Below are 17,826 nucleotides of genomic sequence, written 5' to 3'. Positions count from 1 at the left end.
CTCTGGTAGACGTTTGTTTACACTCAACAATCTGGTTCTGCAGTTAAAAACACATGCGTGATTTGTAAAATGTCCAGGTTAACATAAGAGCCTTTTCCGGCACAAAGGATAACGTAAAAGGAAATAGTCCATGTAGGTATGGGCTCACACCTTCAGACACACTCTCTGCTTGTCAGGATCTAACTAATACCAACAGAGGTGTTTCCACCTCTACTCCCAGACACTGAATGAGGCAACACCAGCTGTCTTGTATAACCAGTTCCAAATCCTGTAACTGGGGGTAAGGGAATGGCCAGTCCCACCCAGGTCTGTGACCGTTCCGAAAACCAGGACCCAAAATCCAGGCCCATTAGAAAACCACCTCTCAGCAATATGCATGCTGGAGCCTCCTTCTCCTGGTCCTACATCACTGAAGCTTGCCACCTTGGTGACACATACCCCCCCCTCCCCCCCTATTCAGGAATTGTCCAGCTGCCACTTTACAATATATAAATACATCTACTGTATCTATAGATATACACCTATTCACTATCGCCATGTCTGTCCCTCCCCTGAAACTTTGCCGCAAAAAGTGATTATAACTTTATATAACCTTCAAAATGGTATCATTCAAAAATTCTACTTTCCCTGCAAAAAAAACAAGTCCTCACATAGCTCTATTGACAGAAAAGTTAGAACAAATTACAGGTCCCATAGAAAGGTGACCCAACCCAAGGTTTTTTTTTTTTTTTTTTAACTACTTAAATGGGAAACAAAACATTGTTAGGTGTCTCCATAATTGTTACTTACCTGGAAAATAAACTTGCCAGCCCACTTTTGCTGCATAATGAAACACCAAAAACAATGTTGCCGTTAAGGGTTTTTTTTTTTCACCAGTTGACCACATTTTATTTTATTTTTCTCCCATTTTTCAATACTTCATATGTGAAAGTAACTTGTGTCATTCAAAACTACAACTTGTCTTGCTAAAAAAGCAAGCCCTCAATACGGCTATGTCAGTGGAAAAATTTTAAAAAATAGTTCTGATCCTTGGAAGAAGGGACAGGGGCGGGAAAGTGGGAACACCAAAAATTAAAATTAACCATGGCTGCAAGGGGTAAAATCATGGCTAGATTGTCATTTTATTGACCAGTAGTTGACGGTCCGTGTCTCTGCGCTCTATATACTAAATGATCTTCTCATCTCTTTCCTTCAGCTCCTGAAGACACTTTTTGGGACAAACTTGGCATCCCAATTTGAGGCTTTATCCTCTAACCCTGGTAAATCACAGGGCAAGGCTCAGCGCCTGGGCTCCTCTAACCTGCGGCCGGGCCTGTACCATTACTGCTTCATGGCCCCCTACACACATTTCACTCAGGCATTGGCAGATGCCAGCCTAAGAAATATGGTTCAGGCAGACCAAGAGCAGGACACATCAGGGTAAGGTTACTCACGGTGCAATGCCTCGTCTCTCTCTTTTGAGCTTCCTTAGATGTATTACCTTTGTTTTCTTCTTACAGATGGTTCGATGTTCTGCAGAAGGTTTCTTCTCAGCTGAAGAACAACATCACCAATGTCACCAAGCATCGTGCTGACAAGGTAATCTTTCAGATCGATGATGGAAGAGAAAATCTATGGCCTGTCCCAGTAGTATTGCTGTTCCTAGAGGACATTAGATCCCTAGAGGACATTAAAGGGGTTTTCTTATGATAACTTGTTGATTGGTCGGGCTCCGACCACTGGGACCCGCAAAGATCAGAATGGGGCACTTTGCTGTTAAAAAAGAGCGGCAGTGCGGATGCTTGACCGCCACTTCAATTATACCCCATGGGAATACTAAGCAAAAATAGTAGAAAAATAAAAATAACTTGTTTTCACCTAACACCCCCTTTTTAACTTTTTTTTTTGTCTTCCATTTTGCAGTTTTCACCTCTAGGCCTTTTAGATGCCCCAGTTACAGATGAGAGTTGGCCCCTTTTGTGGACCTACAGCATTGGTTATTAACCACTTCGGCCTTCTCGGGCAAAAGCAGTTTTTAGAAACCACTTCTGCCTTCTTGGAGTTAGACAGTTCTGCACCCAACCTGCTACTGCTACATTGTAATGCTAAAAGCCTGCAGGAACTCTGCCACCTGCTGTCAGGATAAAGGGCATTCATTAAAGGGCTAAGCAGTCTCTTTGCCCTCTATGCAGGCTATTAAAGGACAGTATGTCTGCATAAATATTTAGTTTTTTACAGGACATCAAAGATGTTTTCCTTTTGTTTTTTTGAAGAATACTATTCACAATCACATTCGTCTGTTTGAGCCCCTGGTGATAAAAGCCTTGAAGCAGTACACCACCACGACATCTGTGCATCTTCAGAGACAAGTCCTCGACCTGCTCGCCCAACTGGTTCAGCTCCGTGTTAACTACTGCCTGCTGGATTCTGATCAGGTAAGTGTAAATTTTGAGATCTCTGGTGCTGGAAGTGGAGGCGGTTTATCCCCTGCAGCATCGGAGGGGTGCTGAAGCTGGTCGGATTGGGAACTTGTTAGAACATACAGAGTCAGCCACCGCTGCTAGACCACCACAGTAACTTAAGGAATAATAAAGAAACGACTAAGATTAAAAATCCCTCCATTGTTGAGAGCGGAGAAGATTTTTAGTAACCAGTAAATTATAATGATGCTTGTTTTTAAGAAAATTTTTCACTTGATAAGAATAACCCTTTGTGCAATCATCAGCTCTGTGCTGTAGCTATAGGGGCTTCTTAGCTGCTGTCCATTCTTCTATGACGTATCAGATGATAAACTCCTTCAAAATCCCCACCCCACCGCATACATCTACTGCATACATCTCTTTTATGTTTTTCTACATACTTTTGCTTTTTAGGTCTTCATTGGTTTTGTACTGAAGCAGTTTGAATACATTGAAGTAGGTCAGTTCAGGTAAGTTTCTCTTATATTGTATCTCTGGTTTATTAGCTATAAATATATATAAAATGCAGGTAATTTTTTTCGTCATGTTTTCCGTTTTCAATATAGGGAATCGGAAGCCATCATTCCTAATGTGTTCTTCTTCCTGGTCCTGCTGTCCTATGAGCGCTATCATTCCAAGCAGATCATCGGCATTCCCAAAATCATCCAGTTGTGTGATGGTATAATGGCCAGCGGGAGAAAAGCTGTGACCCATGGTAGGTAGACGTTAGCGATCACTCCTACAGTAGAGTTCGGCAAACATATTGGCCGGACCCTGGTCAATAAGTCATATTGGTATCCTGTGACCACCAGACTGGAGCCCTGTCAGCCATCTCCTAGCTGCCGACATCTCCGGTGCCTGACCATGTCATGATGACGTTGTGCCGGACCTACTAATTGGAAGAAGCGCCGGCGAAACAGTCATTTAAGAAGAGGATGACGATCTCTAGTTTGGCAGTCATGGACTAGCAATATGTTGGATGAGAGTCCTGCAGCGTTTTTGCTCATCTATATTCTGCACTAGATGCAATTACTATTTACGTCATTAACAAGTGCTCCTTCTAGAAGCCTAGAAATGGTCAGTGTGCGTTTTGATTTTTATCTTGTAGCTATTCCAGCATTGCAGCCTATAGTCCATGACCTATTTGTATTAAGGGGAGCAAATAAGGCTGATGCCGGAAAAGAGCTGGAGACTCAGAAAGAAGTTGTGGTGTCCATGCTGCTCCGACTCATCCAGTATCATCAGGTGAGGTGGCACCATTGGATCAATACAGAGTATATCGTAAAAAAAAAAAATCCAACACAAATTCCTTGATTCTAGACTGGACTGGAGAGTTGTTTTTTTGTTGTTGTGGAACTTGAGTGCAATCCCTTTTAATTATTCAATGCCCAAAATTGTTTAGCCCCATTGAGCGAGCATAACTATGGCATTCTGCCCCAAAAATATTCATTGCGTATTTAGGTTTTGTGTGACGTGGTAGCACAGACCTGTCAGAGCTTGCCTGCTATCTGTCATTGCCACTGGCCTCCTGGGATCCAAATTGTGGTTTCTAGATCCTCTCTAGTTGGAGATCTCGCTTATCAGGTACTTATTGCATATCCTGGGGAAACTCCTTAAGTTTTTTTTTTCCGGTCAGGCGCAACTCCTTTAAGAAAATCGAGACTAATTTTGTAATACCTTTTGAAAGGGGTTTACCCAAAATAACATATTATTCCCTTATCCCCTAGTCATAGGAGAGGGGATAACTTACTGATTATTATATTCTGATTTAGAAAATGTGACTTTGGATCTCTGACAACAGGGTTATATAAAGCCCCATCTGAAACGGGGCAGAGGTGCGCAGCTCTCTTCATTGTCTATAGGACTCTCGAAGAAAACCGAGTAAAACTCTGTTATTTCCGGCAGATCTTTCGAAAGCGAATGGACGGTGGTCCAACCATGTGCACCTCCACTTTTCTGAGCCCCATGCTCATAATTGCTGGGGATCAGACCACCAGCATTCAACAAGTTATCCTCCTTCGTAGAGCGAGGGATTACTTAACCCTTTAATGACTGCCCTTTATCCTGACAGCAATTTTAGGAAGAAGTTGCATTACTTATCAGTACTGATTTACACCACCAGTGTGATGGTGCCTGTACTATGGAGAATTTGCAGAGACTTTTTCACTTTTTTTTTTTTTTTTTTGGCATTCTCAATTTCCTACTCTTAATTCCCTACTTTGCATTTTCAGGTGCTGGAGATGTTCATCTTGGTGTTGCAGCAGTGCCACAAGGAAAATGAAGATAAGTGGAAGCGGTTATCCCGACAGATAGCTGACGTCATCTTACCCATGTTGACAAAGCAGCAGGTATGTGCTACTATTGCTAAAAACTGGGCTGCCTAGTGTATGAGGAAAGGGTATAACCCGCCTGACAGAGCCTACATCTCGTGTCCATCACTTCCCGGCAGAACACCAAGTATTGAAATTGTAATTTTACCACTCACTTTGTCTCTTAGATGCACATAGACTCTCACGAAGCTCTGGGGGTGCTGAATAGTTTATTTGAGACCTTGGCTCCTTCGTCCCTACGTCCCGTAGACATGTTGTTGAGGAGTATGTTCGTCATTCCATATACTATGGTGAGTATGCCATCACACCGATTACATCGCTGCCACCATGTAACACATGGATTGTAGCCTGGTCATTAGATATCGGGACGACTTCTGTACAACCTTCTGCTTTATACACTGGTGTCACACAGGCCTCAGTGAGCACCGTCCAGCTATGGATATCTGGGATCTTGGCCATTCTCCGCGTCCTAATCTCACAATCTACAGAGGACATTGTCCTGTCCCGGATCCAGGAGTTGTCCTTCTCACCTGTCCTCATATCATGTCAGAATATCACTCGATTAAGGGACAGGGACTACAACTGTCAAAGCTCAGATGAGGATGCTGATCAGAACCAGGTCAAGGCTCCTCCGGAAGAAACTTTTTCCCGGTAAGCATCATTTATCTTCACTGGACTCGTCACCCTTATGTATGTAATGATATCGGTAGACGCCACGTCAGCTGATCAGACCCTTTTAAAATGGATTTTTAAGGCATTGCCTACTGTTTACCTATCGTTAGTTGATTAGAGGGGCATATTAAGCAGGCACAGCTGTATGCCATTGGTTGTGGTTGTGCCTGGCATTGCATCTCTCCCATTCGTGTGAATATGGCTGACCTGCAGTGTCAGGCACAGCTGCTGTCATTTGTATGGCAATGTGCATAGAGGTTCCATAATATACACGTATGTACTGCAGGCCATCCCGGACCCTACAGTGCTCTGCTGCATGGCATTGTAAGAAATCCTATTCTCCCACATGCTTTAAGGAACATCTAAGTAAATGTAAAAAATAAGGCTGATTTCTCGAAGTAGATCCGTGTGTGACTGGAGTATAAGACATGGCAAGCTGCAATCTCTTTGCAAATTGGCTGATGAAAATCACAATCTCAGGCATCATGTTCTTTGTTCAGCAGCATGGTTACCCTGCTGGCTATAACTGTGCTCTCTCTCCTTTGTAGCATCATAGGATGTCTAAAGTTGTATGGATCCATTGATCAGAGCATCACTAAAGATCTTTCAAGTGCACGTCCCTTGCCTAGATGACCGGCCACCTCTGACTGCAGCGGCGGCTAGTAACCTTGGCAATCAACAGTAAACTATAGAATTATAAATTCTTCTGTTCTGCTTCAGTGCGAGCAGGAGACAATGAAGGAGCCTTCAGCAGCCAGCGCCATGGAACAGCGCGAACGGTACCGTACCGCTTGTTCCCAGGAGCTGGTGATGACACACGGATGTCATTCATGTGTCATCAGTGTGCAGCACTCATTTTATCTGTGCTGCCCAACAAAAACTGATGTGCACACTACCATTGAATACATTGGGTTTGCTTATGCCCGTATTTGAGGTCCTTAAAAACCGGACCGCATACAGACAAACAAAACGGACGTGTGAAGAAGGCCTAAAGCTATGTGCACACCTAGTTTTTTGGGTGTGCGGATTTTGTAGAGAAAACCGCAAGTAAATCCACATGACAAAAGTCCTGCGGTTTATCTTCGGTTTTGCCTACGGTTTTACCCTGCGGTTTTACACCTCATAAAGGATGAGGTGTAAAACTGCAGCGTTTCTGCACCAAACAATTGACATGCTGCGGTTTGTAAACCACAGCAAAACCGCGCTGAAAAAACGCAGCATGTGCACAGCTTTTTTTTTATTTCCATAGTAAATAAAGGTACTGTACAACGCAGCAGAATCTGCTGCGGACCCGCAGGTGCAGAAACGCTGCGGAACCGCAGCAGAATCCGCACCGTGTGCACATACCCTAAAGCTGTAAAACTAATCAGACCTCCGCGTAGTGAGGAGGTTATCGTCAGCAGTGTTGTCCACTTTGCTTTTTTTTTTTTTTTTACTTTACCCTACCATTATTTGCTTTGTGCTTATTGTCTCAAGAGCCATATTAGGAGAGAGAGAGCTCAGATATTGGGGGGATTTTTTTTTTTTTTTTTTCCATCTTGGAGCACTCTTTTAATCTTTTATGTAAACCTGGCTCATGCAGTCATTTCTCCTTTCATATCCTGGCCAGGTTCCTGTTACAGCTGGTGGGGATACTCCTGGAGGACATAGTGCACAAGGAGCTGAAGGTGGACCTGAGTGATCAGCAACATACATTTTACTGCCAGCAGCTGGGAACCCTGCTCATGTGTCTGGTTCACATCTTCAAATCTGGTAAGTAAATTTATACATGACCGAGCCTCTGTTGTACGTAGCCCTCATGATAATTTGGTTTTCTATTGTTCTTTTCTTACATTATTTTTCAGAGCAACTAATTATGTGTGTATTCGAACATGTAAGGCAGGGTTCAGTCATTTCATTAGTAGAAAATAGAATAAAATATCATCAATGAGTTAAGGCTTGGAATTCATCTAATGCCTGGTTTATTACATTCCAGAGTGCTGCTGCAGAACGTGAAGAGTCTTGGGAAAGGTAGTGGGAGGTTGCTTATGGAGGTTGTCCATATCGAATAAGAACAGAGAGCACAGGTAGGGTGATAGAGATGAGGGAGGAGATGTAGGGCGATGCTGCACTGTGGTGAGAATGTGTGGGATGGTAGAGATGAGGGAGGAGATGTAGGGCAAATAGAGCACGGATAGGATGGTAAAGATGAGGGAGGAGAGGTAGGGCAAAGCAGCACTGTGGAGAGAATGGGTAGGGTGGTCGAGATGAGGGAGGGAGATGTAGGGCGATAGAGCACGGATAGGATGGTAAAGATGAGGGAGGAGAGGTAGGGCAAAGCAGCACTGTGGAGAGAATAGATAGGGTGGTAGAGAGGAGGGAGGAGAGGTAGGGCGATGCAGCACTATGGAGAGAATGGGTGGGGTGGTAGAGATGAGGGAATAGATGTAAGGCTCTGCATCACTGTGGAGAGCATGGGTAGGGTGATAGAGATGAGGGAGGAGAAGATTGGGCAAGGCAGTACTGTGGAGAGAATGGGTAGGGTGGTAGAGATGAGGGAGGAGATGTAGGGCAAGGCAGTACTGTGGAGAGCACGGATAAGATGGTAAAGATGAGGAAGGAGATGTTGACCAGTGCATATAATAGTGCACATCTACCCAAGCTAGTGGATGGCGAAGATTTGATTCTCAGGTGCCTGCTAATAAATTAGTCTCCTCTTACTCCAGACTGCTTTTTTAAAACAAACGCCAGCCAGTCTTAATAAATCTTCTGAAAGAGTTCAGTTCTGGAAAGAAAGTACACTACGATAGACAGCCGACAGACAGTCCCTGGTGTTCTGTACTAGTTTCACATTTTATTGCCAATGTCAGGGCTGTGGAGTCGGAGTCGTGGAGTCGGAGTCGGTGCTCATTTTGGTGGAGTCGGAGTTGGAGTCGGTATAAAATGGACCGACTCCTAAAATATATAATAAATTGGGTACAGTAATTCAATGCAGAATATGCTGAATATTTTTTCATAGGAGTTTGGGAAAGTTATGAAATGTCCTATAAATGGCTGTTATATTCCTGATCTAAGGCTATATTCACACACAGCGTTTTTCCTGTGTTTTTTGAGGATACGTTTTTCAGCTGCAAAAGCTGATCATCTTTTTAAAAAACTGCATCACCTGAAATGTTTTTGAGCTCATAGATAATGTTTTCAATAGCAAAAGCAGATTAGAAATCTGCTCTATCTATCCATTTATTCATATCTGTCTATCCATATCGTATCTGTACCAAAAAGAATGAAAACCGGGTAGTACACCAATATATATTCTGTTCTATCTAAATATCTTGATTATTGGATCATAAAAATGATTAAATGTCTGAGGTTCACATTGTACTACAATAAATTTTTCACTTAAATATAAGCAATATGTGTGGGAGTCGTGGAGTCGGAGTTGGAGTCGGTTTAAGGGAAATTGAGGAGTCGGAGTCGCAGGTTTGGCTTACCGACTCCACAGCCCTGGCCAATGTTTTATTGTTTTTTTTTTTTTTTTGTTTTTTTTTTTAAATGTTTGTATTTTTTCCCCCAAGAAACTGAACTGGAGTGTGTATAAGATTCAGAACCTCCATTGTGTTGTCTTTTTTTTATATTTAAATCTGGTGATTTTATTAATTTTGTGAAATAAAGCAGTAGAAACATAGTAAAAGTGAATCCTAATGAGTAGTGTTGAGCATTCCGATACCGCAGGTATCGGGTATCGGCCGATACTTGCTGTATCGGAATTCCGATACCGACTTCCGATATTTTTTCAATATCGGAATTCGGCATCGGAATCGGAAGTTCAGTTGATTGACGGCCTGACGTCATCATGATGCGCGGTGTGTGCGCATCATGATGCGCCGTCATTTCGGGCCTTCCGGGGGTCTCTGCCGGCCTGCCGGGGGGCTGTGCCGGCCTGCCGGGGGGCTGTGTGGACTGCCCGGGGTCTGTACCGGCCTGCCGGGGGGCTGTGCCGGCCTGCCGGTGGTCTGTGCACCCTGTGGGGGTCTGTACCGGCCTGCCGGGGGGCTGTGCCGGCCTGCCGGGGGGCTGTGCTGATGTCCGGGGGTCTGTGCAAGCATCGTCCGATGGGACTACAAGTCCCATCGGGCGATGCCTGCTACCATGACAGTGATTGACACATTAGCCAATGATGGGACAGTAGTAGTCCCATCATCCGGCTAATGTGTTAAATGTTAAAAAAAAAAAAAAAAAATACTACATGCATGCTACATACATACTACATGCATGCTACATATATACTACATACATACTACATACATGCTACATACATACTGCATGCTACATACATACTACATACATACTACATACATACTACATATATACTACATACATACTACATACATGCTACATACATACTGCATGCTACATACATACTACATACATACATACTACATACATACTACATACATGCTACATACTGCATGCTACATACATACTACATACATACTACATGCATGCTACATACATACTACATATATACTACATACATACTACATACATGCTACATACATACTGCATGCTACATACATACTACATACATACTACATGCATACTACATATATACTACATACATACTACATACATGCTGCATGCTACATATATACTACATGCTACATACATACTACATGCATGCTACATACATACTACATATATACTACATGCATGCTACATACATACTACATACTACATATATACTACATACATACTACATATATACTACATACATACTGCATGCTACATACATGCTACATACATACTACATACATACTACATACATACTACATGCATGCTACATGCATGCTACATGCATGCTACATACATACTACATGCATGCTACATACATACCACATACATACTACATGCTACATACATACCACATATATACTACATACATACAATACATTCATACAATACATACATAGACATACAGTACATATAACATAGAGTAACATACTTACCAATACTTGTCACATTGTTCCCCGAAGCCATTGTCTATTCCGGGATAAATATTAACATAACAAACCACAAAAATACTCACCCACGATCCGAAGCAGTCCACGAGTGTGTCCCACGACGATCTTGGGTAGAGAACTGCAGCATCAGATGATGCTGCCGTTCTCTACGGGCTGTAGGAATCCAATGACGGAAGGTAGGTATCCTTCCGCACTGTATTCCTCCGCCACTTAAAAAAAAAAAGTCCCTAGTCTCACTTTATGCCATTGCTGTGTGGGAATTTCCCACACAGCAATGGCATAAAGTGAGACTAGGGACTTTTTTTTTTTTAAGTGGCGGAGGAATACAGTGCGGAAGGATACCTACCTTCCGTCATTGGATTCCTGCAGCCCGTAGAGAACGGCAGCATCATCTGATGCTGCAGTTCTCTACCCAAGATCGTCGTGGGACACACTCGTGGACTGCTTCGGATCGTGGGTGAGTATTTTTGTGGTTTGTTATGTTAATATTTATCCCGGAATAGACAATGGCTTCGGGGAACAATGTGACAAGTATTGGTAAGTATGTTACTCTATGTTATATGTACTGTATGTCTATGTATGTATTGTATGAATGTATTGTATGTATGTAGTATATATGTGGTATGTATGTAGCATGTAGTATGTATGTGGTATGTATGTAGCATGCATGTAGTATGTAGCATGCATGTAGTATGTATGTAGTATGTATGTAGTATATATGTAGTATGTAGTATGAATGTAGTATATATGTAGTATGTATGTAGCATGTAGTATGTAGCATGCATGTAGTATATATGTAGTATGTATGTAGTATGTATGTAGCATGCATGTAGTATATATGTAGTATGTAGCATGTAGTATGTATGTAGCATGCATGTAGTATGTAGCATGTAGTATGTATGTAGCATGCATGTAGTATATATGTAGTATGTATGTAGTATGTATGTAGCATGCATGTAGTATGTATGTAGCATGTAGTATGTAGCATGCATGTAGTATATATGTAGTATGTAGCATGTAGTATGTATGTAGCATGCATGTAGTATATATGTGTTATGTATGTAGCATGTAGCATGCATGTAGTATGTATGTAGTATATATGTGGTATGTATGTAGCATGCAGTATGTATGTAGCATGCATGTAGTATATATGTAGTATGTATGTTGCATGTAGTATTTATGTAGTATGAATGTAGCATGTATGTAGTATGTAGTATGAATGTAGCATGTATGTAGTATGCATGTTGTATGTATGTAGCATGTAATTTTTTTTTTTTTTTTACATTTAACACATTAGCCGGATGATGGGACTACTACTGTCCCATCATTGGCTAATGTGTCAATCACTGTCATGGTAGCAGGCATCGCCCGATGGGACTTGTAGTCCCATCGGACGATGCCTGCACAGACCCCCGGAGCCTGCACAGACCACCGGCAGGCCGGCACAGCCCCCCGGCAGGCCGGCACAGCCCCCCGGAGCCTGCACAGCCCCCCGGCAGGCCGGCACAGCCCCCCGGCAGGCCGGCACAGCCCCCCGGAGCCTGCACAGCCCCCCGGCAGGCCGGCACAGCCCCCCGGCAGGCCGGCACAGCCCCCCGGAGCCTGCACAGACCACCGGCAGGCCGGCACAGACCACCGGAGCCTGCACAGACCCCCTGGCAGGCCGGCACAGCCCCCCGAAAGGCCCGTACAGACCCCAGAGAGGCTGTACAAGGGCAGGAAAGGGTTTTTCTTATTCCGATACCGGAAGTCCCATAGACTTGAATGGGACTTCCGGTATCGGAATCGGCGATACCGATACTTTTTTTAAAGATCGGCCGATACCATCCGATACGATACTTTGAAGTATCGGACGGTATCGCTCAACTCTACTAATGAGTAACATTTCATTCTCGCAGCAGAAGACCGGGACTAACATCCCTATTTATGTGCCATAGTGTTTGGGTCTTTAGTGCTGTATATTCTTTTCTCCTACGCCTCATTGAGGGACACAGGACCATGGGTGTTATGCTGCTGCCTCTAGGAGGACACTAAGTGAACATAGAAAGATTAACTCCTCCTCCGCAGTATACACCCTCCTGCTGGCTCAGATTGAACCAGTTATTGCTTAGTGTCTGTAGGAGGCTCTTGGGTCTGGTTTCAGACCCCAACGTTTTTATTTTCAATTTTTGTTTTTTTCTGTAAATTTTTATTTTTTAATTAACGGAGTTAAGGGGGTGACGGATTCCTTTCAAGGGTCCGTTCTCCCCCGAACCATCAACAGGCGAGAACGCGGAGTATACCTCCCCCGTACCCTCTCCTGCGACGAATGGGGCTTGCCGGATCTCACTTTGGGGCAACGGTTCCTTCATGGTCCCGATCTCCCCACACCTACAAAAGGCGAGCACATGGAGTGTCGCCTTCATGCTTCCTCTCCTGGGCCCAAAACTATAGCCGGACTAGTTTCAGCATTGGACAGAGGCCCCCTTCTCATGTCGCCCTACAGCCCCACTGCGTCAGACGGCGACGGATGGACGGAAGCGTCCTCCATCTCCCTGTCTATAGGGAGGATGGATTGAGGGATATACCTTTAAGAGCAGCAAAACTCCGGCTCTGCTGCATCACCTCCATGAGTATGAGGTCAGCTGCCAGTGCCTCCCTCTGCATGATCATCCACACACAGAGGGAGCGAGTCTAGGTCCTTTGGAGGGGCAGGGGAGGGAGTGCTGGCCCGGTGCCAGCGGCGGTCATTCTGTGCCCCGTCGTGGCCCCCCGTTTTAGCCGGCGCGCATCGCGGGCAGGCTACAAAAATTTAGCTTCCGGCTTTTAGCCGGGACTAGGCCGCAATATCTATGGCGCCGACCACCGCGAGAGCTACCGCCCACGCTCCTGGCAATTCTCGTCCTGAACGAGAAGCGCCCATCTAGTCTCGGGGGCCATGATTTATGCTGCCGGTTTTGTGAAGGCTGCAGGGGCACACTGATTGGGAGCGCTGCCAGTAACGCTGCAGGGACTGCGGAAAAGCTTCTGCAATTAAGACCACCGACTTCTCCCCTGGGGACACAGGAGCAGGACCTTGGGTAAGCTGTATTGAACCTCTGGAGGAGAGCGTAACCCCTTCTCTCCACATTCTATACGCCTTTCTCTGCACCTGCAGCCCATGCTCTGTCTTTAACCCTTAGAGCACACTATGTCTCAATCTAAGGAGTCCAAAAAGGATAACAAAACAGTGTTTTTTATCTCATTTGCCACTCGCAATACTGCCTTGCCCTGAGCTCACAATACTCCATTATGCACAGATTGTGACCCGGAATGGGCCCAGAGGCAAACCGTCACCTCCACCGACCCCACTGAGGCTATTCCCCCTGAGTGGGCTGTGTCCCTGTCACGGTCTATGGCTTCCCTGGCAAAAGCAATAGACTCTCTCCGGGGCCCCTCTTTAAGTCAGAACGTGACTTTGCCGGCCGCGGAGGGCTCTGGCGACTATCGAGAACCATCCACCTGCCGGGGTCGTACTCGGTCAAAGGGGTTCAGGTTTCTAGAAAAAGGACCCATGACGCGTCCCCCGATCATTCTCGTGTTTCGGCATCTGCGAGTTCCATTTCTCGCTCTCCTTCTTCGGAGGTTCGCAGCGCACATGACTCCGAATATGAGTCTGATGCGTCCTTAGTTCAGGATTCCCCCGAATTATCAAGAGATGCTTGATTCCCTTATTGAGTCGGTCAACAAGACTGAGGGTGGACGAGGAAAATATATCTGCTCCGCAACACGTAGTGTCCTTTAAGAAGACTAAACGTACTTACAAAGTATTTGCCAATCATCCTAAGTTTAAGGACATTGTCCAGAGACATAGGGATCGGGCAGATAAACGGTTCATAGGTCAAAAGCCTATTGAGTCGAGATATCCCTTTGCTCCGGATCTAATGAAGGATTGGCTACAGTCCCCTTCAGTGGACCCTCCTATAATCACGTCTTTCATCCAAAACGCTCCTATCCTTGTCTGATGGTTCCTCAGTCAAAAACCCCACTGACCGTCAAATGGACTACCTTGCTCGGTCACTCTTTGTGGCCTCTGGAGCGGCGCTCTTCCTATCCTTCGCTGCAACCTTGGTGGCTAAGGTTATGGTCTCTTGGACTGAGGTTTTAACCACAGCCATTCATGACAGCAATTTTCCCCCAGAGGCAGCCAATCTCGCTAGTCAGATAGCTCAAGCCAGGGATTTTGTAGTAAACGCTTCGTTAGACGCAGCCAATTGCGCTGCACAGGCAGCAGCAAATGCCGTCTCCATTAGAAGGGCCCTATGGCTCAGAGATTGGCGAGTGGATTCCTTTTCCAAGAAGTCATTAACCTCTCTGCCTTACCAGACTGGTCTCTTATTTTGAGAGAAACTGGACCAACTCATCTCTGACGCTACCGGGGGGAAGAGTAAATTCCTTCCTCAACAAAGGCCCACCCGGCCGTTTCGGAATCAACAACAGCTTCGGTCTCAACCTTTTCGCAACAATTCCAGCTGGTCCTTTACTACCTTATTCTTCTGGATCAGGGCGGTCTCCGCGTGGGGACAGGGGTTCCCAGGTCTCATACAGACCTAACCGCACCTGGAAAACCAGGCCAAAGTCGTCTGGATCTAAGGGAGCCACATCCCTTAGATCTTCTACACAAAGACTCGTGGCATCTGGCAGACACCGTCAAAGTTGGCGGCCATTTACTTTCGTTCCGTCAAACCTGGCTCTCAGTTGTCCAGGACGAGTGGGTCAGAGAGCTGGTGTCCTCCGGATACAAAGTAGAGTTTTCTTCCCCTCCCCCGACACGTTTTTTCCTGTCTTCCCCTCACAAAACAAAGTAAACAGCTTTTCTTCAGGCCGTAGATGCGCTGCGAAGGGATGGAGTCATTATTCTGGTCCCTCAGGACGAAGGGTTCAAGGGTTTTTACTCGAACCTATTTGTTCCAAAGAAGGACAGAACAATGCGGCCTATACTGGACCTAAAGCTGTTTAAACACGTTTGTTAAGGTACGGCGGTTCAGAATGGAATCTCTCCGCTCAGTTGTCGCCTCGGTGGAAAAAGGAGAGTTCTTAGCATCCATCGATATCCAGGATGCTTACCTTCACATCCCAATTTTTCCTCCCCATCAACAGTTCCTACGCTTCACAGTTCGCGAGGAACACTTCCAGTTCGTTGCCTTGCCCTTCGGCCTCTACACCGCGCCCAGAGTCTTCACCAAGGGTATGGTGACTGTCATGGCCATTCTTCACACTTGGGGAGTGGTGGTACTGACGTATCTGGACAATCTACTGATTAAAGGCCTGTCTCTTCCAGGAGTCCGTAAGTATCATGGTGGATAACACTTTCTCGCCTGGGCTGAAAAATAAACTTCGGAAAGTCTTCTCCAGTATCGGCTCACCAAATTTCCTTCTTGGGAATGATCCTGGACACTTCTGCCGGTTGGTAATTCTCCCTCCAGAAAAGGTCTTGGCCTTACAGCAGGGAGCACGGATTCTTTCCCGCTCTGTTCCTCACGCCATACGTTTCAGCGTGGGGATTCTCGGGGAAATGGTAGCAGCGATAGAGGCGGTCCCGTTCGCACAGCTCCACCTCCATCCTTTGCAACATGCGCTGCTGTTGGCTTGGGACAGTAACCCATTATCTCTCGACCGTCGGTTCTGTCTGTCTCAGCGGGTCAGGCAAACCCTCAGGTGTTGGACCCCGAAGTCTTCCTTGGAACAAGGGAGGTCCTTTATTCCAGTTCGTTGGTTAGTGGTGACCACCGACGCCAGTCTTCTTGGCTGGGGTGCAGTTTTCCGCCAACCACACAGCACAAGGTCATTGGTCCATTCAAGAGTCACGTCTCCCCATCAACATCTTAAGATACGAGCGATAAGGTTGACCCTTCTGCGTTTTCATCATCTCCTCGCAGGTCACCCCATCAGGATTCAATTCGACAACGCCACGGCTGTGGCGTATATCAACCGTCAAGGGGGCACCCACAGCAGGACAGCCATGCACGAAGTGGGTCACATCCTCCGATGGGCCGAGGGCAACCATTTGGTCATCTCAGGCGTAAAGAATTGGTCGGCAAATTTTCTCAGTTGCCAGGACCTCGCCTCGGGAGAGTGGTCTCTTCATCCAGAAGTCTTTGAGCAGATTTGTCATCACTGGGGGACTCCGGATGTGGATCTCATGGCCTCAAGGCTAAACAACAAGGTTCCCCAGTCCATTACCTGATCACATGATCCAGTCGCCATCGGAGCAGATGCCCTGGTTCTTCCGTGGCATCAGTTTCAGCTTCCGTACATATTCCCCCCTCTCCCCTTACTTCCAAGGGTCATCAAGAAAATCAGAACAGAGGGGGTACCAATGATTCTAGTCACGTTGCACTGGCCACGCCAGGCATAGTACACGGAACTAGTTCAACTTGTCGCCGACGTTCCCTGGTGACTACCAGATCGCATGGATCTACTTTCGCAGGGCCTGAATTACCACCAGAACTCCGGGGCCCTGTCTTGAACGGCGTGGCTGTTGAATCTTGGATTCTAGCCCAAGCTGGATTCTCTCATGAAGTGATCTCCACCATGATTGATGCTAGGAAGCCTGCGTCCTTGCGCATTTATCATCGCACCTGGAGAACCTTCTCATGGTGCAAGGCCCATGGACGATCTCCTCTGGTGTTCTCTATTCCTTCCATCTTGGAATTCCTGCAATCCGGATTAGAGTCGGGTCTCGCTCTTAGCTCGCTCAAAGGACAAGTTTCAGCCTTATCAGTGGTGGTTTTGCTATTTGCGTTGTAAGACGTTACAGGTTTCTTGCCATCCATTAGATGGGGATAGAGCACCATGAAATAATCTTTCTCTCCAGCAAATTTTTTCACATTTTGTTTAATTTTAAAAATTATTGGGAAGAAAAAGCTTAAAACTTAAAACCTCCCAGTAAACTTCATGAATTAAAGGGTATCTGTCACCCCATTTTAGCCCTATAAGCTGCGGCCACTGACATCAGGGGCTTATCTACAGCATTCTGCAATGCTGTAGATAAGTCCCTGATGTAACCTGAAAGATAAGAAAAACGAGTTAGATTATACTGCTCGCTTTCCCCGGTCCCGCACGCTCTGTGCCTTGGGGGTGATCCTCTACTCTGCCCTCTCTTTCAAACCACATATCCAAGCCCTTGCCTCCTCCTGCCGCCTCGAACTCAAAATATTTTCCAGATCCGCGCATTCCTCAACCATGAAACCACAAAAACACTAGTGCACGCCCTTATCTCCCGCCTCGACTACTGCAACCTCCTACTCTCTGTCCTCCCCTCTAGCACTCTGGCACCACTCCAGTCCATCCTACACTATGCTGCCCAACTAATCCACCTGTATCCCTGCTATTCCCCAGCCCTATTCCAGGCCATTCACTGGCTTC

General features: G+C 45.7%; 1 protein-coding gene across 2 annotated transcripts in view; it reads left to right on the top strand.

The window, feature by feature from the left end:
• The window catches only part of HTT (huntingtin), a 301,306-nt gene that overhangs the window by 180,531 nt on the left and 102,949 nt on the right, over positions 1–17,826 (top strand). For both annotated transcript variants that reach the window (XM_073574569.1, XM_073574568.1), the window contains 10 exons: positions 1,196–1,419; positions 1,500–1,578; positions 2,253–2,414; positions 2,853–2,908; positions 3,005–3,153; positions 3,547–3,683; positions 4,670–4,786; positions 4,936–5,058; positions 5,181–5,419; positions 7,050–7,192. In XM_073574569.1, coding sequence (XP_073430670.1) covers positions 1,196–1,419; positions 1,500–1,578; positions 2,253–2,414; positions 2,853–2,908; positions 3,005–3,153; positions 3,547–3,683; positions 4,670–4,786; positions 4,936–5,058; positions 5,181–5,419; positions 7,050–7,192 — 1,429 coding nt within the window. The remainder of the gene's footprint in view (positions 1–1,195; positions 1,420–1,499; positions 1,579–2,252; positions 2,415–2,852; positions 2,909–3,004; positions 3,154–3,546; positions 3,684–4,669; positions 4,787–4,935; positions 5,059–5,180; positions 5,420–7,049; positions 7,193–17,826) is intronic.

This window comes from Dendrobates tinctorius, unplaced genomic scaffold, assembly GCF_039654945.1.
Source record: "Dendrobates tinctorius isolate UK_male_01 unplaced genomic scaffold, ASM3965494v1 ptg000039l, whole genome shotgun sequence".
Taxonomy (NCBI): domain Eukaryota; kingdom Metazoa; phylum Chordata; class Amphibia; order Anura; family Dendrobatidae; genus Dendrobates; species Dendrobates tinctorius.
The sequence above is the reverse complement of the archived record's forward strand: the minus strand, read 5'-3'. Positions and strand labels throughout refer to the sequence as shown.